Source organism: Lepidochelys kempii, chromosome 10 (assembly GCF_965140285.1).
Source record: "Lepidochelys kempii isolate rLepKem1 chromosome 10, rLepKem1.hap1, whole genome shotgun sequence".
In the NCBI taxonomy this organism is placed as follows: Eukaryota; Metazoa; Chordata; order Testudines; family Cheloniidae; genus Lepidochelys; species Lepidochelys kempii.
The window spans coordinates 2,030,760-2,054,627 of NC_136389.1; the positions used below are offsets into that span (position 1 = coordinate 2,030,760).

The window sequence follows — 23,868 nt, forward strand, 5'->3', positions numbered from 1 at the left end:
CCTCCTCTAAAACACTTCTCTAAAACCTTGTACATAGGTTGAAATTAATTATTTTCACAGAAATGTCGGAACGCTGGAGCCACAAATCCCAGCGGACGATGCAGTGGTGGGGGCCTGTGGGGCTCTCCTTTGAAGCAAGAGCACAGTTCCAAGAAGGGAGTTTACACCCGAGAAAACAGAAATCCTGGTAGCTGTGAGGGCATCCAATATGAGAGGCAATGAGGGTTTACTAGTCTCAAGCTCCCAAAAAGCGTGGGGAGAGATCCATGCTAGGTTTTCCCACTAGCTATACTGGATCAGTGGAACCATCCAGGGAACTTACCTCCATCCTGGAAATCAGTAAGAGCTGCTGTTTGATGCGAAGAAAAACAGAGTCAAATGCCAGCTGGTGAGCTAGCTGGTTGAGGTGGGTAAGGGCAGATCGAGATGCAGACAACAGGTTGTGGTTACTCGTCCCTTTCTCCTAACACAGAAAGGAACAGTTACATACAGATGCCACTAAGCTGATCATAGGAGGCCTAGGTTAAAATATCAGAAAGAAAGGTTTTGATTGGGCTCAGCACAAAGGATCCTCGTCCCGCAAGGGCCACACACATTACCAATGGAGAGCACTACCTCTCCTTCCTACTCAAGGCCCCTAGGGAGCGAGGTCCCTGAAAGGAGGCAGGAAAGGGTGGCACCCTCCACCACCACATCCCCTCCACACCAGCCAGCAGACCTGGTCAGGCACAGAGGGGAGCACACCTGTAGCTGCTGAAAGGGTGGAAGTGGAAGAGATGCCACTGCAGTATGCACTCCCCACACAGCAGCACGCCCTCTCCACACCCCATCCAGTACAAACCAGGGCTTAACAGTCACAATCCAACCGAAAGATTTTCCCTGGTTCCGTATAACTCCTTTGGCCAGTTGCAGGAGGGGCTGGCAACAGCACAGAGATTTTATTGCACTCTGCCAAGCAATCACTAAAAGAAACCTTAGATAATATAATCCATTTGCTCACTAAAGCTATTATGAAGTTACAGAAATGAGGAGGAGGAATACAAACATGACCTTTAGATGACCATGGACAGAGGGCACAAGCAACTGGCCTGCTGTGTGGAATCAAGGAATAGCTTTGCACAAAAAGTTGGTACAGAGAAGGCTGAATACAGAAATATGACTATGTTATTTCTACACAAATCAAATGTGTAATATTGAGGGTACTGATGCATGAGTTATGTGTAATTTAAGTACCAAAAAATTCAACACCCTGGGAAAATAAGGAAGACAGAACAAATAACTTAGCTTTATTATTACAAACGATCTAAGGAAGACAAACAAACATAAATTAGATCAGTCCTGAAGATAACTGGAGTTGCTTTACCCTGTTCGCAGATGCACACATGAATGCACAGGCAGAATTACACACAGTTCAGGATGGGTACACCAGCAGAGTGTAACTTGCTGAGAAAATCTTGGAAAGACAATGACCAGACTTGGAGCTCAAGGTGGCCCTCAAATACAAACTATCCCTTGCCTCTTGCCTTGGGATATCTCATCTGAACTGCACACACCCAGAGCTCTGTACTTCAGAGAGAGGGAGTGAGCCCAGAGCCTCACAGCTCTGGACATTTCGTTCTTTTGGGACTGGGGTGTCTGGAGATTTTGGAATGCCCCTCCCAATCAACAGGCTGCTGTTATGGAGGCATGTGACCAGGGAGTGGCCCCAACTGCCAGATGTGTCCCAAGCAGCACAGCAGTCCTACCTTTAGGGTATGGAGTGTTTCCATGAGGCTGGCATACTCAGACGGAGTCTCCTTCAGGAGGGAATTGTATTCCTGCCAGGGGTTCTTAACTAAGCTCTTCTTCTCTGCAGAGCTGGCATCCTGAAAGCCAGACAGACTACAAGGGCTGTAGGAGTCCAACAGGTACTTCCCAGCAGTGGATAAAACCCTGAAACCAACCAACACAACTAACAAAGTTACAAGCAAACTCCACTGAAGTTGGCACTGGGTTGCTCCAAGAGAATTCCTGAGTTTCTCCCACGGCCCCTGCCCCAGCCCTGCATGGAGTTTCCCCCATGGTCCTTCTGGGAGGCCCCATCTCAGCATCACCAGCTTTACTGACACACAAGGCTCCAGCTTGAGAAATAAAGCAAAGAACAGAGCTAATGTGCCCCTGCCCTCCACATGTTTTTTTAAACTTTGACAAACAAGTTAAGCAGCCTCTACCGGGCCCTGAGGTTAGTCCACTCTGCCCTATCATGTTTCACACCCTCCCTACCACAGTTGGCAGAAATCGTGCCATGTGTTGCTCTGTGGTGACCTCCACCTCACCCCAGCAGCCAATCTTGGCGCATAAGTCCCAGAGGGAGCCCTCCAGGGCCAAATGAACGTCTCTAAGGGTATGTCTTCACTACCCGCCGAATTGGCGGGGATCGATTTATCGCATCTAGACACGATAAATCGACCCCCGAGCGCTGTCCCCTCGACTCCTGTACTCCAGCGCCGCAAGTGGCGCAGGCAGAGTGGACTCACTGCGGTGGAGACATCACGGTAAGTCGATCTAAGTACGGCGACTTCAGCTACGTTATTCATGTAGCTGAAGTTGCGTAACTTAGATCGATCCCCCCCGCATCCCCAGTGTAGACCAGGGCTAAGACATAAGGTAGCCATTCCACAGATCTATCGGCAGCAGAAACTTGCTCCCATGTGGCAATGTGAGAGCGGCACTGCAGCTTCAGATATCTGTAGGGACTCTAACAAGCTTGCAGCATGCCAGAATCTCACCCCCAAAATCAGGATGGGAGACAACCCAACCACAAAACCAGTCCTAGGTTGAAGGGGTTAAGAGTTGGGGCATCTTCTGTAAACTGTCCCCTTACCTGCTCTCCCAGTCACCCCCAAAAGCCACTCTTTGTACACTGCAAATGAAGTTCCCATTAGCTGGTGATTTACAGAACCCTCAAAGGATAAGCAGAAGCCTCAGCAGCACAGGACATGCTCCTTTTGTCTGGCCTGGTTATTTACCTAGCTCCTGAATCTCCTGGAAGTCACTAAGATGGCTCCTGATAAGAGAGATGCTGCACGTGGGCTTTGTCAATAAGCTGCTCATCAGAGCTTCCCAACAGCAGCAGCAAGTGGAAACTTTACTGGCTGCATTTCCTGCCTTCCCAGGAACAGATGCGAGTACCTCAGTTCCACACAGCAAAGCATCTAAATTGTTTCACTCTGCCAGTGCATGCTCTTCTCTCTATCTCTAACCATCCCTCATTAGAAAGCCCAGCTTCATTTTGTGACACCATAATGTCTGAAGCTATTGCCTCCCTTATTCCCGCCCCCGCAATTTTATAGGCCATTGTTACACATTTGGGTCTTGACCAGGGAGACCTAGGTGGATTGGCGGTGTACACAAAGTCACTACTTTTCCACTGCCGTTAGCAAAGTTCATTGGCTCTTGCGTTCCTTCTGCAGCCTCCATACAGACGGAGCACCTTGGGGTTTGGTTCCTTTTAACTGCATAGACCCGTATACAGATTGCATGCTAACCCCAGCATTTCCTACCTGTTTGCTAGCTGCTGCTCAAAGTCCCCGCACTGCTGAAGGAGTTCACCACAGGTAGCTATTATCCTGGGAGGGAACAGAACAAAACACACCATGCTGTGAACCTGGGGGAGTCAGCACACAGGTTCCCAGACTCTCCCTCACGCCATCTAGCCTTAGTATGCAAGTCTCTGGGAATAAAGTTCATCACTGGATGATTAGAGGGAGCTCTCCCCATGGTAGGAATCACTTTTTCAGCTTGGCAGTTAACATGATGCTCATATCCTCACTCTCTCCTGCTGATGTCACACCGTAGCCAGGTCTGCACTACACATCTCTGAAATACTTCCCACCATGGCTAACACCAGCTCAGCTCCAGTAGCTATTTTAAGTGATGTATCCTGCTCTGAGCAGAATCAGTAAACATACTGCTTAAAATGCCAACAGCCACCTAATGCTCAATCTCCACTAACGCTTCCACTAATTTAGATGCCATGTAGACATAGCCCTATGTCAGGGGAGGGCAAACTTTTTGGCCTGAGGGCCACATCGGGTTTCCAAAATTGTATGGCGGGCCAGTTACGGGAGGCTGTGCCTCCCCAAACAGCCAGATGTGGCCCGGCCCCCAACCGACCCCCCCCGCTTCTTGCCCCCTGATGCCCCCCCCGGCCCCCGGGACTCCTATACCATCCAACCCCCTCGTTCCCTGTCCGCCCCCAGACCCCCTGCTCTGACTGCCCCCGCTGCCCCATCCAACTCCCCCCTCTCCTTCCTGAGTGCCCCCCCGGGACCCCTGCCCCATCCAACCACCCTTTCTCCCGGTCCCTTGACTGCCCCCCGCCGCCCCATCCAACCCCTCCTCTCCTTCCTGACTGCCCTCCCGGGACCCCTGCCCCCATTCAACCCCCCTGATCCCTGCCCTCTGACTGCCCCAACCCCTATCCACACCCCAGACCCCTGACCCCCCTCCCGCCCCCCCGAACTCCCTTGCCCTCTATCCAGCCGCCCCTGCTCCCTGCCCCCTTACCACGCTGCCTGGAGTACTGGTGGCTGGCAGCACTACGGCCGGGCTGCGCAGCACAGGGCACCGGGTGGGGGGGCTCTGCCGCGGCGCTGCCCCAGGAGCCCGCAGCCCCCACCACGAGCAGTGTACGGGGGTGCAGCACGCTGAGGCTGCAGGGGAGGGGAGACAGCGGGGGAGGGGCTGGGGGCGAGCCCCCTGGGCCAGGAGCTCAGGAGCCGGACAGGAGGGTTCTGCGGGCTGGATGTGGACCACGGGCCGTAGTTTGCCCACTTCTGCCCTATGTGAATCTGAACTAGCAGGGCCTCATCAGAGCCACATTTGTTTGATATCAAACCAACTTTAAAGTAGATCATACTGGAGGCCTAGATTATGGAGTGTCCCTTTCTTGAGCATTCAGATGGTTATGGCCTGAGAGACACAGGCTCCAGGGTTCCAACTGTCTTGGGGTTTGTTAGGGTTTTCAGAAATCATTGCTTCTCCATCCCACTAAGCAGATGTTTATAAAAATTACAAACAAAAATTCCTCTAGTTTTGCAGCCACTACCACCACAGAGTGTCCTGCCTTCCCCCTCTTCCCAAGCAGCCTGGCTCTGAAGCAGCAGTCAAATTAGAAACAGTTTCCCACAGTAGTGACCACACTACGACACAGGCTTGTTCGCATGGTCAGAGAGCTTTTACTAAATTGTTGCCACAAAGAAATCCACTAGTTAATTTCACCTCTGCTCAAAACTGACAGAGTATGGGTGAGCAAAGAGACTCAGAATTAGCCAAAGGTACAAAAAGAACAAGTTCTAAAAATGGCAAATGGGAGTGGGGACTCTTCATACTTCCAGAAGGGAGTCTCAAGCAATAGAGAAAAAGGGAGCTAAAATACCCAGGCTGAAAAAAATAATAAAGACCTTCTCCCCCTTCCGTTCTCACGTAAAAACCAGCTTGACCTCAGGACCAAATACCATGTGCCATTTCTCAAGAGCCCTGTTTCCAGTGTTTGCTGCACCGGAAGCCTGGCTCATGCTATCAAGTTACCGGATAGAGTTTTGGAATGCAGTCCAGTCTTCCTGGAAGAGGGAATCCGAGGGGATATCATCCAGTTTGCACTTCTTTCTTATGGACTGCAAAGTAGTAGTGAAGTCAGACACATACCTGTGTAAAGAGACGGAGCAAAGACAGGCAACGGAATAAGACCTCAGACTACAGCAATGGCACTTGCTATGAGCAGTTCACTTCATCTCAGGCAAAGAGCCAGAAGCACCTGAACAAGAAGAGGAGCACAAAGGAAGTATTCCTGGCTCCAGCCCAAGCCCTGACATTTGCAGGCTAGAGGTGGTCAGCAGTGGCAGGTCCAGACCCACCCTGGAGGATGAGGGGTTTGGGTGGTGCCCAGAGCACCAGTCACAGTAGCCTGAAGGAGTAGCTGAGTGACTGGAACCCACCGTCATCACGCAGGTAGGAGCAGAGCACTTTGTTGTCACTAGCATCACTGCTCTCTCCTCGAGCAGACGAGCCAAAGTCAGAGGCTACTGCTCCTCTCACACCTCTTGTTCCCTCACCAAAGAGCAGTGCTCTGCTTCCACCTACTCACGGAACAGGCCTCTCCCCACAGAGCCAATAGTGCACTGATGCTAAGACTTCGTTTATGCAGGGTTAGCAGCTGCCTTGGCCCAGGGAAAAAAGGATAAGTAGGGGAAATCAGTACTGGAATGCTGTCTTAAATGGGAGTATGTGATAGATTTAATAGGGGAAAAAATACATTGCCTCTGATTAGTGTCCCTCGTTATTCTACAGGGAAGCTATGCAGCAAATACTGTAAGGGGGAGGTCACTTGTGCACCGTACATGTTTCCCACTGAGGGTTATGTTCACCAGCCTACCATGCCTCTCTTCTATTAGGCCCTCTCAGAAGTGGTTCTTTCCCAGAAGTGCTTTTAGGCACTTTATCAATGAAAATTCAGGCATACTGTGACTATGAGGAGCTTTACCTCCAATCATGTTTAACTTCCACTTTTCATGAAAAGCCACAAGTTGAGGGATCTTTATAGATGAGCTGAGTGGCAGATCACAAGGGAAGGGATTATGCTAAACACTAGCTGTGTCTATAGAAACGTGACAATATCACAAACCACAATGTCCTCAGGTCTCCCCCCGCACTGCATTCAGAGCCACCTATTGGACACTTGCTCACTCGCCTGGGATAAGTGTATTAGAAAGACAGAAAATGCTTTACTTTTTGAACAGAGCTTTCAGTGCCTTGAGCAGCCCGCACACCCCCAGCCCATCGGTGAGTTTAACGCAGTTGTCAATGGCTCCAGCAGCCAGACTGAAGAGTTTGTTCACTGAGTGGTTCAGCTCCTGGACACAGTCAATTACTTCCCAATGCTCCTGGAGAACAAAAAATACACTGGTTGATCCCAATCCTCCTTCAGCAAGTGTCCCTGCAGTAACCACATTGTACCAGGTCTTTCTGTAGCTAACACTGTAGTTGCTGTAACGCTCAGATGGGGAAGGAGGATGTTTAACCCAACAGGCATACCTTCCCGTCAACATCTAATTGTCTTGTGGAGTGCACTGAGGGCTAACAGTCTCCTTTGTTTTCATCCTCCTACACCAGGGGTGGGAAAACTTTTTGGCCCGAGGGCCACATCGGGGTTGCCAAACTGTATGAAGGGCCAGGTAGGGAAGACTGTGCCTCCCGAAACAGCCTGGCCCCCACCCCCATCCACCCCCTCCCACTTCCCGCACCCTGACTGCCCCCCTCAGAACCTCCAACCCATCCAACCCCCCCTGCTCCTTGTCCCCTGACCGCCCCCTCCTGGGCCCCCCCTAACCACCCCTCCGAGACCTCACCCGCATCCAACGCCCCCTGCTCCCCATCCCCCGAGTGCCCCCGGACCCCTATCCACCCCCCACCCCCTGACAGGTCCCCCGAGACCCCATCCCCTATCCAACCCCCCTGCTCCCCATCCCCTGACAGCCCCCTCCAGAACCTCCGCCCCATCCAACCACCCCCTGCTCCCTGTCCCCTGACTGCCCTCCGGGACCCCCTGCCCCCTTACCATGCTGCTCAGAGCAGCCGGAGCTTGCAGCCCCGCCAGAGCCAGCCACGCCGCCCGCCCTGCCCAGCAGGAGCGACGGGCCAGAGTGCTGGCAGCGCAGTGGCGTCTCTGCTGGGAGAGGGGCCAGGGACTAGCCTCCCCAGCCGGGAGCTCAGGGGCCGGGCAGGATGGTCCCGTGGGCCGGATGTGGCCCACGTGCCGTAGTTTGCCCACCTCTGTCCTACACAGTGATAGCACATAAAATTCAGATTTCCCTCTCCTATCTCATCACTGCCTCTAGACAAGATACACTGACCTAACCTTCCTATAGGACAGTGTTCCTCGACCTTTTTTTTTTTTTGCTGGCGACCCCCTTTGGACTTTAAAAAAAAAAAAAAAAAAACGCTGAGCCCCCTACTAAGCTGGAGTCCGAACCCCACTACCCTGGGCTGAAGCACGTAACTTGGCTTTGCAGAGCCCTCTGTGGCATAGGGCTCCAGGCAACCGCCCTACTTGCCACCTCCTAACGCCGGCCCAGCACTTGCAACCCCCAGGTTGAGAAACACTGCTATAGGAGATTCTTCTACAGGAAATTCCCTCCCCCACCCACTCAGTCTATGGTAAGAAAACAACAGAGGAGGCAGGAACGCACATAGCTAGTCTATGTAACCATTTGTCATTGTTACGCCATCCTCCCTGCAGTGGTTTGGTATAGCCACTTGCAGCACAAGAATCTGGGGCAGGGACTGTCTTCTAGTCTGTACAGTGCCTAGCACAATACTCCACCTCCACTCATTCTGACTGAAGGACACATTTGCAAAAGGTTAAAAGACACAAGGCAAACTCAGAGGTTTTCTTCCTTGCTTCTAACAGTCTGCTTAAGCGTCCAAGAGGTTGTCTGCTTATCCCAAAGGTTTTCCCCTACATTAGATGCATGAAGCACCAGTTACTGATTGCCCAGGAGCAGGCAAAGTTATAAAATTAATTCCAGCAACTTAAGTGAAAAAAGCAATATTTAATTAAAAAGAAAAATCAAAGGCAAATGGAAAATGCGAGCCAAAATCTAGGCTCCAACCACCCTGACAAAGATGCTTTAAACTACTCGTAAATATCAGCCTCCAATCACCTGCTGACTACTACTGTACAGATGGAGCAGAATACATGACATTACCAAGGGCACTGCACTGATCTGGATGAGGAGGTTTTCTTCTTCCAGGTCTCCATACCGCAGCTGGTAGGGCTTATATGGACCATACACTACTTCCACCAGTTCCATCACTTTTACCAGGTTATGCTCATCTATAAGGAATCAGAAGTGAGTGTACAAAGAAATAAATGAACTGCTAAAAGGTGGCCTTAAAGCAGCATGTTAGGCTCTTTCAAAGAGTTGTGCCTATTGACAGCCACTATCACGTGCGCATATACCTTGGGACTTTGCCTAGCACCTTTAAAGCTGAGCTGCAGACTTTTTAAACAAATGGGAACATCATCACTATTGGCTCCTTAATACCCAGGTATTCTATTTCAACAAGCACAGCAGGAAATTATTAAGAATATTCCTGGCTGCTCGAGAACAATCTGGGGCCACAAGTCTTCCAGCCAGCTATCTATCACCCATCCCCAGCCTGCACAATCAAAGACGAAGTAAGGAATCTGTCTGAACTGTGCCTGCCTAAAGAGAGTATAGTCTCATTTTATGTCCCATCAAAGATTCTAAAAGGAAATTACACAGTCTTCATCCATACCTAAAATAAATGATGCCAACTCATTTCATGTAGACTACTACACAGCCACAGTCACTCCCAACCTGGCCTGAAAGTGAACCAGTTGACCTAATGCCCCACTGACAATCTGCTTAGTCACCCAGCTCCCGCATTCCTGGGATGCTTCTGCTTTTGCATGTTGCTTTTAGAGCACGCCACCTTGTTGCAGGGTAATATGCAAATAAAGAATGCAACTTTTATTCCCAACTGTTCAGTAACTGGTTTCCTATTCTCTCATCTTACAAACTTCGGCCTCTTCTCTCCAAGTTCCTTCTATACAGGGTCTATGGTATTTATTACCTACCCCAATTAAGCCAGACCAGTATGTGGCAAGTGTTTGCTAAGAGTGCACGAGGACTTCCAATGAAAAGCAGAACACAAGCACAGGACAATAGCCATGCTTCCTAGAATGGCACAGTCATTAAATGTAATCTACTAAAACTGGGTTTAAATAACTGAGGGGTATGACGCAAAGCAAACACAGGCAGGAAATGCAGCGTTAAAGATAACCCATCAACCTTAAGGTGTGATTTTCCTGAACGCTCTCTTTGAAGGGACACGGTGACAAATTAAGATAAACCTATAAGGTTCATAAATTAAAACTGCTGAGCCTATATAATCAGATGGTCTCATTACTGTTAACTCACCTTCCTCCCTCCCTTACCTCCAACGGTTCACATCAACTGCTCATGGATTTCTGTCTAAAATTGAACTGCAAATGCTTTAGGGAAGGGAGAGGTCTTTACTTTGTTCTGAACAGCACACTTTAGGCACTAAACAAAAGCATACTTAAATAATAAAATTTGACCCACCAATTTAATTTGGTTAAAACATGGTTTTCATAAAACCTAAGACCAACAGAACGGTTTCCACAATTTTTTTTACATTCCAGTGAAAACCATTTTGGCAAACTTTCCCTTGCAATGTTTGAGAAAGCAAACGATCAGGAGAACTTGTTAAGAGAGGCGCGGTCTAAATCAAGAACTCCTGAGCTTTTATTGCCATGCGATCTCAGACAAGTCAAGTATCCTCTGACTCCATTTCCCCATTTATGAGACAGGAATAAAACTGATCCACCTTACAGGGATGTTGCAATTCACCCACCCAAATGTTGTAAAAGGAAAGTGCTAAGTATTCTCTACACAAGGTAGCATCAACATAGCTCTGCTTCAGTAAACACAGCCAGGACTGTGTCAATATATTTGGGATAAGTTAAACATACATTTTAGTACAAACATTATGTAAACAGCAAATACTGCGGATGAAATCCAGATCCCTTACATTGTTGTAGCAGTTTCCATGAAAAACAAAACGCAAACCACAGAACCCAAAGGCTGTACAGAGAGTTACACCAAAATATACCATAAAGTCTGGGAATATTTGAAACAACAGTCCCTACTTAAGTTAGACAGCATTGCTACTTCCAAGCCTCTTGCAAAGTGGGCTGTGGTGTCATGCAGCTCCAGCAACTTATTCAGTCTGGTTTCCTGGCTGGCCCTCTCCATTGCAGTGCTGAGGCAGACTGGGATTGAAGGCACCAAGGCACCGAGTGTTTGGATCAGCAGCACAGTCACAATTTCATGGGGGTTCTTAAAAACCTGCACGAACAAGGAAGCTGTTAGCAGGAGCATGTGAGCAGGAGCAGGCCACTGCTTCTGCATAAACTGAGCCCCCCACTCCACCACTTTAGCAAGGGAATCAGCACAATGACCTAGTCAACAGAAGCCATATAGAAGCCCCCAGAAGCAATGCATAAAGAAGAAGAGACTAAACTGCCTCAAAGATGAAATTTAAATTATGTTCATTAAGAGGCAATTGTATGCACATCGAGAACACTGTACTCAGGGAACTGCCAGATCGCTGGATCCTCTCTGGGCATGTGCAATCCCAACTAACACGAACAGGAGCCCAGCATTTGAAAACTCACAAATGTTACCAGACTAAAAGCAGAGCCAGGTAAGATTTCTGGAACCTTGCTGACTGAGCATGCAGGAAAGGCTGACTCAGGATATGAAAGCAGAGTTAATCATTGTCACTTTAAGAGCCCAGCCGAGGAGCGCACTTTATCTAAGGCAGCAGAGAATTTATGAGGTTGAGCAGAGGCTGGATCCGAAGGAGGACAGGCAAATAGTGGGCAACGGAGTAGAGTAACAACAAGGTAGAGAGCCTGCTGTGTCTTCAAACAGAATTTAAACAGGTACCTTTGAAAGACACGAGGAAAGGGATAAAGAATCCCACGAATAAGCAGCTAGGTGATGGGGTCAGGATGGACTGAGGAGAGAGTTGGGAAGTACTACATTCTAGCGCCAACGAGAATATAACCAGCCGGCAAATGCTATCCTTAGATCAGCATAACACCAGCTTCACATTCATATCCATCACCCTCATCTTGGTTTGCAGTAGCTTTTATCATCACCACTTTTGACTGACTGGTCAGCTATTCTCTCTAGGTATTTATACAGCCCCCACCACTGCAGTACCAGAACATACACCCCCAGTATCCAACTCGCAGCAGTAAGACCATGAACAGCAAGTAGAACAGGGGGGGAAAAAATGGTTTTCCTAACACAAGCAGTGCAGGAGGACTAGGGAGAAAAGCCCTGGATGACATGAGCTTTGGTCCACATGGCAAGGCCCCTCACAATAACCAGGTCCTAGAGCACATGTTAGTGAATAAGCCAGCATCTGAACTGTGATTCACAACTAATTGTTATGCAGGAAAAAAACCCAAAGCTATTATTTCAAGGTAAGGCTGGGTATCCTTGCAGAAAAGGACTCAGCCCTTGTTACAAGCTTCATACCCATGAGATAACAATCTCCCTTACCCTTCACGGGTGAAAACTCTGACAGGCTCAACAATGTCCAACACAATTTGTTAAGCTAAATGAAGAGAGGTTAACTCCTTTTGGGATCAGGTATAAGTATGGTAAGCTCTGCATTTACAAATTCAAATGCTTTTCTTGGTACTGCACAGTCCTGAGGGGTTCCAGCAGAAGTTCCCCAAGAATTCACACACAAATCAGTCAAGCAATCCCTCCAGGGCCTCCTCTAGGTCAGGCGGTAATGAAATTCAGGTATTTCAAATGTTTTACAACAGAACAAAATGCAACACTGACAAATTAGATTTCATGTATGATACAGATGAAAGAGAGAGCAGTTTGAACAGCAGCGATGCAGCGATACTGCCATTGGTCTTGAGTCAAACATTTAATCTTTCTGTGGCAGCAGATGAGCTAGATCCCTAAAGCAAGCTCCAAGACGTTAGTGAAGAGGCACAAAATGAGACCATGAGCTGATCAATTATTCTGAGCCTTATGGGAATTTGCAGTCTTTGTTCCCATGCATTGCACTGATGTTGTTAACTGACAGTAACAGTACCTGCATGAGCCACTGGAGTTGCGAGTGCCATGTTCCAAGCAGAGTATCATACAGTTCAGTCAGCTGCCGATTTAAACTTAAGTCACTTTGACAAAGATCCTGCCAGACTGTCACCAGCTGCACCTGCAGGGGTAATAAAAGTCACTCATGCTACAGAATTGGGCCTTGTTAACTCAGAGACATGTCCTAGGGAAACTGCTTCTACACAAAGGCAGCACCCCTCAGATTTGAATGTACCACCATGCAATCATTCAGCACCCAAGAGGACTCAGACTTTAAAACGTTAAGCTAAAGGCTTCTTGGCTTATACAAAGATTTAATTAACCTTGGTATTTTGCTCATAAATGAGACTGAAACCAATACCACCCCATAACAGTTGAAATATTTGGCAGGCCCCAGCTCTGAAGCTAATCCTCACAAGGCCCACTACTAATAGGGCTTTGGAGGATCAGGTTAAGGTCAATGAACCATCCAGAATTCCAATCCCATCTGAAGAGAGTTTCCATAATTCAGCAGCAGCAAGATATAATAAAGTTTAATAACAACCAGAGATCATAAAGGAAGGAAAAAGCAACAACCGAACACCTTCTCAGGGCACAGAGGGAAACCCTTTGGGATGCACAACTACATTTTTCATTTGGCCTACTAGCTGCTGTAGGAAGGCACAGGAAGACTCCTGTGGAGAGTTATTCCCCAAACCCCCATGTGCGGAGTAATCACAGCCAGGAAAAGATTCAAGCGGATGAAATGTGGAAGAGAACAAGCGCCATCCTCAGTTTAAATTGGACAAGTGAGATGACCAGAGTGGCAGCCCCCCCTACAGGCTAAACCAAGGAACTACTCCACATTTCTCTCCCCCAAATTAAAATGTGACCATGACAGAGACTAGATACCTTGTGACATTTGTAGTAATAAGCCAGGAGCTGGGGCATCCGATCAATTTCAGTGAAGACTTTCACAAACACTTTTGCCTGGTCTAAATACAACAACACAGAACATTAGTTAACAGGTCACCCTCCTAACTTGTGTGACAGAGGTACTGCCCTGAGCAAAACAAGTCTTCTGGACTAAGCAGGAAAATCCATCCTCTTCAGTTTGGAGAAGAGCCTGGATACAGTGTGTATGGGATGTAGAACCACAATATGTCAAGAAAGTGACAAGACCTCCCTGTGTTCCTTTCCCTTCACTTAGGAGGGCAGGTGCCCCTGAATCCATGGCCACAGAAATTCCAGAGTGGGTAGAGTAAAGTGATGATGGAAGAGTTTTTAACTTCCCTTGGGAAAACATTTCTAACTCCAGACCCCCTGTAACAGTACTGAGTCCCCTAAGGACATGATGCTTTTTTCAGACAGAGCTAGTGCCCTCCAGACCAGAGAACGTGTCAGTAGATCCAAACTGCACTCCTCAGTTTTGCCTTCCTCACCCCCAGGTGCTAGGACCACAACCAGCTGTTTCTTCACCTTGACTAAATGACCCAGCTACCGCTTACTCACAACCTGAAAGTCTCCCTGCTCCCTTTGCATTACTGGAGCAGTGGGGAAGGCTTTGTCTACAAAACACACCTGGGTTCAGAGATGTTAGTAATGACGTATTTAGGAACTTGTTTCTGGTTTGCTGGCAGGGCACAAGTGGCTTCCTGTAAATCTGACACACAGCAATTAACTAGGGTTGCTCTAGAGCAGTACAAGGGAGAGAACAGTGCCTCCCACCACCACCACCCCACCCCAGGGACACATTTGTTGTCCTAAAAAAATAAAAGGAGGACTTGTGGCACCTTAGAGACTAACAAATTTATTTGAGCATAAGCTTTCATGAGCTACAGCTCACTTCATCGGATGAAATGAAGGATGCATCCGATGAAGTGAGCTGTAGCTCACGAAAGTTTATGCTCAGATAAATTGGTTAGTCTCTAAGGTGCCACAAGTCCTCCTTTTCTTTTTGCGAATACAGACTAACACGGCTGCTACTCTGAAGTTTGTTGTCCTGTGTTCCTATCTACAGGGTCAGATCTAAGCAAGAACTCAGAAGAACATGTGACATACTATCAACAGAAAGAAAAAGTGTGTTTGACAGCTGCTCCGGAGGAAATATTAAAAGGAGAATAGACTCAGGGCTGCATTTATCGCAAAGTGAGCCAGAACATCTTGAATAACTAAGCGAAGCAATGGACCCATGTCCAGTACAGAAGCGCCACCTGCTGTCAGTTTCCTACCACAGCTACATGGCATTCCTAAAGAACTCATCACAGTATCCTGCAACTTCCACGAGGCTCTCTCCTGGTAGGTGGGAGAAAACATTCTCAAACATCACTGTGTCCCCTGCATCTGCCTGCAAAAGGGCCATACAGCCCAAGAGCAGCAACAAGATAGACACACATACTGAGACAGATGGGTGCAGAGTCAGTATGATAGACTGGAAGACCAGAAAGAGAGTGAAGGGAAATGAGAAGAGAAAAGCAAAGAGAGGAGTAAAGGAGGAAGAGTGTGAAAGAGAACACAAACATAAATCGTTCATATTAACCTTTTCCTTCCTCCCTCTGCTTGTCTCACTCACTGCATCTTGTCTTAAATTAGAAAATAAGCTCGTTGGGGCATGGACTGCCTCTAGGTGCTACTGAAATACTAATAAACTGTGTAATGGTAGGGAAAGGGAGCAAGGTCAGACCAAAAACCCAAAAATCCAGGGGTGGAAAGTAGGGTTGCAGGCTTTCGGAGCACCCAACACATACTGGGCTGCAGGCTGCTGTCCCATCCATCTCTTTTTGTTTGGTTCTGCCAAGAAAGGGCACGTAACCCAGCCCCAGAGAGACCCAATGGATACACACCCAACCTCAGGCAGCATTTAGCTTTCTGGTGAGCAAACCCCAAAACACAAACAGAAACAGAGGGCAAAAGACAAGAAAGAAAAAAAGAACAGAGACAGAAATGAAGAAAGGACAAATTAAATAGGAGAGATGGTGGTAGGTGTACAAGGCTTGGCAGAATGGTGCTCCTGCTCCCTACCTTGCCCCACCTGCCAGTTCACTGCAAAGGCGGCTCCAACAACAGCTAGGAGGCTGAAAGCATGCTATTCAGAGCACCATGCCTCACGCTCCTGATGAAGGCAGCACCAACATATAAATACATCTATGCTGAAGACAAGGGAAACAGAGCCGTACTGACCTACGGACTGAGCATTGAAGGTGGCCACAATCTGGGGGCTGGCCATGGCCTCTAGCCGGTTCTTCAGAGCCTCTAGGTGCACACATTTCTCAGAGTAGTCCGGAGTGTCCACAAGCATCGCCAGGCTGTTCTGCATACCTGTTAACTTGGCAGAGATCACAGACACATCCTGCCACCAAAGGAAGTTAGGGGTTTGTTAACACAATATCAAAAATGCCAAGTCCTAAGCTCCACAGTGACATCTGGGAAGCACAGGCATATTTCCTTTTGAAAAGTGATCTGAAAGGACTCTTATTTAAATTTGGTTTCTTTATAATTGACAGTTTTTCATGCCTTTGTCTTTTTCAAGCAGGTACCTACTTGTGTTTTAAAAGTTTCCTCAATATCTGCACTCAGTGTGCTCCACTTGTCTGCTTCCTGGAGGGACTCAGCAGCCAGCTGCATTCTGGATTTCACTCGATCAAGTTCCACCAGAACCTGAAAGAGAGATGAAACTGCTGCCCATCAGAATTGGGGACAAATGTGCAAGTTGCTTCACTTGGTGGGGAGTAAGGTGGGATGGGGAGGAGAGGGTTATTTCTGTTATATTTGCATTTAAGAAACTGGGTGATAACAATTTCAGGAGGAAGTTGGCTAAAATCAATTTTAGGGGTTTACACAGAAGTGGATAATCTCTCCAAAGAGCTGAAGAAATTTAAATCAATTTTAAAGTTGAACCAGCTGATGAGCATCATCAGTAGAAATTTGAGTACATAATGAGGAATGTTGCTTTTATTCAGGGTCAACACCCAACTCTAAACAATAATATGGCTATGTGATCCGAGGGGAAGGGGGCTGGGCTCTGATGACAGCCAAAGCTGCAGGAACAACTTGCAAAACAGTTCACCAAAGATCTGCAGTAATGTGGGTAAACCATCAACCCCTCTGCTTGAGCAGCTCACTCCTGAAATTTCACAAGAAAACAAACACACCTATAAACTGGTTTGGATTCGGGATTCAATATAATCAGCGTCTATTTTGTCTGGAAAATGCAAAGCAACTCTATAGCATGGTATTAACACAACACCACCACCAATAAGCTCACACAATCAAGGCTTTTGCATCTTGCTGCCTGTCATGAAAACTGGATCACTCACATGAGGAGAGTTATCAGCTCTTGACAGGTCTGATCAGAGCTAGCTCTAGTCTGGGTTGTGAACATCTATGCCTTGGTGGTGAGGTGGGGGTACTGCACAAGCTTTTCACTTCTGAGCACACAATGCATGGCTGAGTTAACAAGGAAAATGCTTTTGGGGATGTCAACCTAGTCTCCCATCTGTCCACACACAAAACCACCATACAGCATCATTCTCTGCTTAAAAGAGGCTTTGGACTCTAATATCAGGGGTGCTGCAGCCCAGAACCACGGTACAATCTGTAGGGAAGTTTGCATTGTGCCTGCTCTTGCTACGTCCTGCTCTAGACACTTCTATTAGTTCTTCAATTCAATAAGTGCGATCATTCATTCACAATAAGGAAAGTCAGCATCTCCAGAACTTTTTACTTACTCACAAAAGTACCAGAAATCTGAAGCAGCCCACAGGGTATCAAATTGCTGAACCCTAGTACAATCAGACTGTAGTTCAGAGAAGCTACCAGACTGTAGGAGTTTTCAGTGACTGTTCTGCTTGAAAAAAGCATAGAGATTCCTTGCATCTAGGATCTCATAGCCTCAGAACTTGCTGAAGTGTAACAGGATCACAGTAGCAATTTTAAAAGGACACAACATCAGAGCAGGAAATCAGGCTCCCTTACCTGTCAGCATCTACCAGAGCTCAAGCTGCTGCAGAGAGCTAACAGAGCCGCCCTGGAATTGCACAAACCGAAACAGTCTTCAAGTTCACTCAACATCAGTAACTTTGGCAACTACAGCAAATCTGGAAATCAGAGTCAAATATTTAGTGATGAGAGAAGTTACCTGCATTGACTGAGCTGTGTCCTCTTCAAATTTCTTAATGTCCTCCTTAACAAGGACCATTTGTTCCTTCAGGAAAGTTGCCTCCTGTTTCAAGGCTTCCACATCCCGCAGGACTCTGGGCATGTTCTGAAGCGCCTGGTGGCTTGTTTCTGCAGAACGACAGAGCAATGGAATTCTGCAGAGCAATGGAACGACAAGGGACTCAACCCTCACACAGAAGAAGAAACTTGGCAAGGAGCATGGTGTCCAACAAGTCTTCATTGCTGCATTCAAGCTACAGCAGAACCTCAGAGTTACAAAAACCTCGGGAATGGAGGCTCTTCGTAACTCTGAAATGTTCAGAACTCAGAACAAAGCGTTAGGGTTGTTCTTTCAAAAGTTTACAACTGAACATTGACTTAATACAGCTTTCAAACTTTCCTATGCAGAAGAAAAAAGCTGCTTTCCTTTTTTGTTTTTTACAAGTTTACATTTAACACAGCACTGTACTGGCTTTTGGTTGGGGTTTTTTTGGGGGGGGGATGGTGGGGGGGTGTCTCTGCTGCTGCCTGATTGCATACTTCTGGTTCCAAATGAAGTTTGTGGTGGACTGGTCAGTTCATAACTCTGAGGTTCTACTGTATATTTAATAAGATCTTCCAGATCTGAAATAGCAGGGCATGCTGCATATTAGGGACAATCCTCCAAGAGTTTGGCAAGTGCCTATCACCACATATAAATGTGAGAGAACTGGAGGTCCTGGTGATGTCAAGGAATTAGGACATGATTGGAATAACAGAGACTTGGTGGGATAACTCACATGACTGGAGTACTGTCATGCATGGTTATAAACTGTTCAGGAAGGACAGGCAGGGCAGGAAAGGTGGGGGAGTAGCACTGTATGTAAGGGAGTAGTATGACTGCTTAGATCTCCGGTACGAAACTGCAGAAAAACCTGAGTGTCTCTGGATTAAGTTTAGAAGTGTGAGCAACAAGAGTGATGTAGTGGTGGGAGTCTGCTATAGACCACCGGACCAAGGGGATGAGGTGGATGAGGCTTTCTTCCGGCAACTCGCAGAAGCTACTAGATCGCACGTCCTGGTTCTCATGGGTGACTTTAATTTTCCTGATATCTGCTGGGAGAGCAATACAGCAGTGCATAGACAATCCAGGAAGTTGTTGGAAAGCGTAGGGGACAATTTCCTGGTGCAAGTGCTAGAGGAGCCAACTGGGGGGGAGCTTTTCTTGACCTGCTGCTCACAAACCGGGAAGAATTAGTGGGGGAAGCAAAACTGGATGGGAATCTGGGAGGCAGTGACCATGAGTTGGTTGAGTTCAGGATCCTGACACAGGGAAGTAAAGTAAGCAGCAGGATACGGACCCTGGACTTCAGGAAAGCAGACTTCGACTCCCTCAGGGAACGGATGGGTAGGATCCCCTGGGGGACTAACATGAAGGGGAAAGGAGTCCAGGAGAGCTGGCTGTATTTCAAGGAATCCCTGTTGAGGTTACAGGGACAAACCATCCCGATGAGTCGAAAGAATAGTAAATATGGCAGGCGACCAGCTTGGCTTAACGGTGAAATCCTAGCGGATCTTAAACATAAAAAAGAAGCTTACAAGAAGTGGAAGGTTGGACATATGACCAGGGAAGAGTATAAAAATATTGCTCGGGCATGTAGGAATGAAATCAAGAGGGCCAAATCGCACCTGGAGCTGCAGCTAGCAAGAGATGTCAAGAGTAACAAGAAGGGTTTCTTCAGGTATGTTGGCAACAAGAAGAAAGCCAAGGAAAGTGTGGGCCCCTTAATGAATGAGGGAGGCAACCTAGTGACAGAGGATGTGGAAAAAGCTAATGTACTCCATGCTTTTTTTGCCTCTGTCTTCACTAACAAGGTCAGCTCCCAGACTGCTGTGCTAGGCATCACAACATGGGGAATAGATGGCCAGCCCTCTGTGGAGAAAGAGGTGGTTAGGGACTATCTAGAAAAGCTGGACATGCACAAGGCATGGGGCCGGACGAGTTGCATCCGAGAGTGCTAAAGGAATTGGCGGCTGTGATTGCAGAGCCATTGGCCATTATCTTTGAAAACTCGTGGCGAACGGGGGAAGTCCCGGATAACTGGAAAAAGTCTAATGTAGTGCCCATCTTTAAAAAAAGGAAGAAGGAGGATCCTGGGAACTACTGGCCAGTCAGCCTCACCTCAGTCCCCGGAAAAATCATGGAGCAGGTCCTCAAAGAATCAATCCTGAAGCACTTACATGAGAGGAAAGTGATCAGGAACAGTCAGCATGGATTCACCAAGGGAAGGTCATGCCTGACTAATCTAATCGCCTTCTATGATGAGATTACTGGTTCTGTGGATGAAGGGAAAGCAGTGGACGTATTGTTTCTTGACTTTAGCAAAACTTTTGACACGGTCTCCCACAATATTCTTGTCAGCAAGTTAAAGAAGTATGGGCTGGATGAATGCACTATAAGGTGGGTAGAAAGCTGGCTAGATTGTCGGGCTCAACGGGTAGTGATCAATGGCTCCATGTCTAGTTGGCAGCTGGTGTCAAGTGGAGTGCCCCAGGGGTCAGTCCTGGGGCCGGTTTTGTTCAATATCTTCATAAATGATCTGGAGGATGGTGTGGATTGCACTCTCAGCAAATTTGCGGATGATACTAAACTAGGAGGAGTGGTAGATGCGCTGGAGGGCAGGGATAGGATACAGAGGGACCTAGACAAATTGGAGGATTGGGCCAAAAGAAATCTGATGAGGTTCAATAAGGATAAGTGAAGGGTCCTGCACTTAGGATGGAAGAACCCAATGCACAGCTACAGACTAGGGACCGAATGGCTAGGCAGCAGTTCTGCGGAAAAGGACCTAGGGGTGACAGTGGACGAGAAGCAGGATATGAGTCAGCAGTGTGCCCTTGTTGCCAAGAAGGCCAATGGCATTTTGGGATGTATAAGTAGGGGCATAACGAGCAGATCGAGGGACTTGATCATTCCCCTCTATTCAACATTGGTGAGGCCTCATCTGGAGTACTGTGTCCAGTTTTGGGTCCCACACTACAAGAAGGATGTGGAGAAATTGGAGAGAGTCCAGCGAAGGGCAACAAAAATGATTAGGGGTCTGGAACACGTAACTTATGAGGAGAGGCTGAGGGAACTGGGATTGTTTAGTCTGCAGAAGAGAAGAATGAGGGGGGATTTGATAGCTGTTTTCAACTACCTGAGAGGTGGTTCCAGAGAGGATGGTTCTAGACTATTCTCAGTGGTAGAAGAGGACAGGACAAGGAGTAATGGTCTCAAGTTGAAGTGGGGGAGGTTTAGGTTGGATATTAGGAAAAACTTTTTCACTAGGAGGGTGGTGAAACACTGGAATGGGTTACCTAGGGAGGTGGTGGAATCTCCTTCCTTAGAAGTTTTTAAGATCAGGCTTGACAAAGCCCTGGCTGGGATGATTTAATTGGGGATTGGTCCTGCTTTGAGCAGGGGGTTGGACTAGATGACCTCCTGAGGTCCCTTCCAACCCTGATATTCTATGAAATAATACTAAGGACAAAGCATGTAAAGCAATGCTGGTGGGGGGATTGGTAGGAGAGCAGAAGAGAGAAGAACAACTGGGCTGGAATACCAGAAGATGCTGCAGGTCAGGACAGAAATGAGCGGGAAAAAGTTCTCTCATTCTGCAAGAGTTTTCAAAACTTCAATTTTTTTTCCTTCTCCAAATCAAGCACAAAAAGTCAAAATCCTCAAACTAATAATCTAAAAAAAACCCAACACACACAAAAATGGGTCAGGTCAATCAAAACATTTCATTTCAATATTGACTTTTTTTTTTTTTTTAAGAAAAACTTCTTTTTAGTATAAATTAACATTTTAAAATGAAAAGTTGTTTCAAATTTAAAAACAAAACTTTTTGGTTTCAAAAATATCAAAATGGAATGTTTCAACAATTTCAAAAGATAATTTACAATTTTTCAAATTGGGAGATTTGTCAAAACCGACCCCGTCTCACAAGCAATTGTGGGTTCCATGAATCAATGTTTTTTGAGAGAGAAAAATGGTGGGAAAATTGGCAACCAGTTCGACTCAGCACTGGGTGCCTGCTGGCAGCGCTCCAGGAGGAAGCTTGCAAAGCAGGTGCCGGTGTACTGTATTAAACTGCTCCGCAGGAATGTGCTACTGGTAGCAGTTACTGATACGTGATGGATTGTAGGAAACTGCTATTGTAGTAAGCTGCTACCTGATGTAGCAAATGCCTACGGGTAGCAGTTACTTGCACCACAGTATACGTGCAATTCCACGCGTAGCAATGTCAGCGCAGCGCAGAGCGGACATCCCAGCGTGATGTTCTGGTTTTTTGCATGCTCCGTACACTGCAAGTAGCACATTACCACGGAGAGCACTTTGCTGCACTACACCGGGACCAGCCCTGGCTGCAGCGAGCGCCATCCCCTGCCCACACGGTCACGACATCCGCTCCCAAGCGCAAGGAGACACAAGGCGGCACCTTCCACGGCATTGTTGACCTCCTGGATGAAGAGCTGTAACTTCATCACCAAGGTCGCTGCGTGGGCGTCCACTTTGCCAGGGGCATCCTGCTGCTGCACGGCCCGGAAGGCTCCGTTCACCCAGCGCTTCACCTCGAAGTCATCAGCCAGGAACTTGGAGAAATCCATCCCGGGCGCCGGGGCCGCTCCGCCACCAAGCTCAGAGCCGGGCTCCTACCCACGGGCGGGCGGGACGGGGGCAGCGCTCAGCGGGGCTGGTCGCAACCTCGGGGGCCCCCTCTTCTCGCCAGCCCCCGCTCCGTCCGGGGCCAGCGCCGCACAACACGCTGCCCCCCCCCCGTGGCCCCCTGATCTCGCCACCCCCCCGCCCCTCCCCCAGCGGCCCCTTGGTCTCACCGCCCCCCCCGCCCCCGGCCCGAGCCCCGCAACCCCCTGGTCTCGTTGCCCCCCTCCCCCAACGGCCCCCTGGTCTCGCCACCCCCCCGCCCCTCCCCCAGCGGCCCCTTGGTCTCACCGCCCCCCGCCCCTCCCCCAACAGCCCCCCGCTCTCGCCGCCCCCCCGCCCCTCCCCCAGCGGCCCCTTGGTCTCACCGCCCCCCCGCCCCCGGCCCGAGCCCCGCGACCCCCTGGTCTCGTTGCCCCCCTCCCCCAACGGCCCCCTGGTCTCGCCACCCCCCCGCCCCTCCCCCAGCGGCCCCTTGGTCTCACCGCCCCCCCGCCCCCGGCCCGAGCCCCGCGACCCCCTGGTCTCGTTGCCCCCCTCCCCCAACGGCCCCGTGGTCTCGCCACCCCCCCGCCCCTCCCCCAGCGGCCCCCTGGTCTCGCCGCCCCCGGCCCGAGCCCCGCGACCCCCTGGTCTCGTTGCCCCCCCACTCCCCCAACAGCCCCCCGCTCTCGCCGCCCCTCCCCCAGCGGCCCCCTGGTCTCGCCGCCCCCCTCCCGAGCCCCGCGCTGCCCCGCCTGGGCCGGCTAACTGGGAGGGGGCGCTGGAGTCACGGCGGCGCGGCGCGGCCCCACCCGGGACAGACGCCCCCGGCCCACGCAAGGCCCCGAGGGGCAGGAGGCCGGCTCTGGGGGAGGGGACGCCCCAGACTCACCGTCTCCCCAGGCGGCGGCGGCGGCGGCGGCCATCTTGGTTGGGTCATGAACAACGCAGGGCGCAGAGGTTGCCGGGAAACGCCAGGTGCCGGTCCCCGCCGGCCACCGTACCCAGCGGCCCTGCGATCGGCCCCGCCCGGCCACCGTCGCGGCCCAGCGCCGGGGCCCGCCCCCGGCTCAGCAACCAGCGCTGGCGGCGCGGCCGGGGCCGGGGCCGGGGCCGGGGCGGCTCCGGCTCCGGCTCCGCCGCGCCCATTGGCCAGGGGCCAGGACCAATGGGAGCTGTAGGGGCGGAGCCAGCGGGCGCCGGGTGCGGCGCGAGGAGCCTCCCTGGCGGGCCGGGCGCCGCGGGGCTGCAGGGACCTGGGGGCTGCTTCCTGGGAGCCATGGCAACCGCCCCCCCCAACTCCCCTCCCGGAGCCCCCGCCCCCAGCGCCCCCCCCAAACTCCC

At 49.5% G+C, this 23,868-nt stretch overlaps 1 protein-coding gene across 4 annotated transcripts in view; it reads right to left on the minus strand.

Moving 5' to 3' along the window:
- COG7 (component of oligomeric golgi complex 7) overlaps positions 1–23,564 on the minus strand; it is a 32,015-nt gene extending 8,451 nt beyond the window's left edge. Inside the window, exons 1-14 of one of the 4 annotated variants that reach the window (XR_012161059.2) lie at positions 23,417–23,563; positions 22,319–22,532; positions 17,836–17,984; positions 16,239–16,355; positions 15,879–16,047; positions 13,611–13,693; positions 12,718–12,840; positions 10,739–10,937; positions 8,748–8,875; positions 6,769–6,923; positions 5,572–5,688; positions 3,543–3,608; positions 1,746–1,932; positions 323–463 (exon numbers count right to left, since the gene is read on the minus strand). Coding sequence is in view for 3 of the 4 variants with exons in the window: in XM_073361601.2 (XP_073217702.2) it covers positions 323–463; positions 1,746–1,932; positions 3,543–3,608; positions 5,572–5,688; positions 6,769–6,923; positions 8,748–8,875; positions 10,739–10,937; positions 12,718–12,840; positions 13,611–13,693; positions 15,879–16,047; positions 16,239–16,355; positions 17,836–17,984; positions 22,319–22,532; positions 23,417–23,464 (1,896 nt within the window). In the remaining variant the exon portion in view is untranslated. Of the gene's footprint in view, positions 1–322; positions 464–1,745; positions 1,933–3,542; positions 3,609–5,571; positions 5,689–6,768; positions 6,924–8,747; positions 8,876–10,738; positions 10,938–12,717; positions 12,841–13,610; positions 13,694–15,878; positions 16,048–16,238; positions 16,373–17,835; positions 17,985–22,318; positions 22,533–23,416 lie in introns of those variants that run through there. The other 3 variants (XM_073361601.2, XM_073361603.2, XM_073361604.1) reach the window with 3 other exon arrangements.
- Positions 23,565–23,868: the final 304 nt, after the last annotated feature.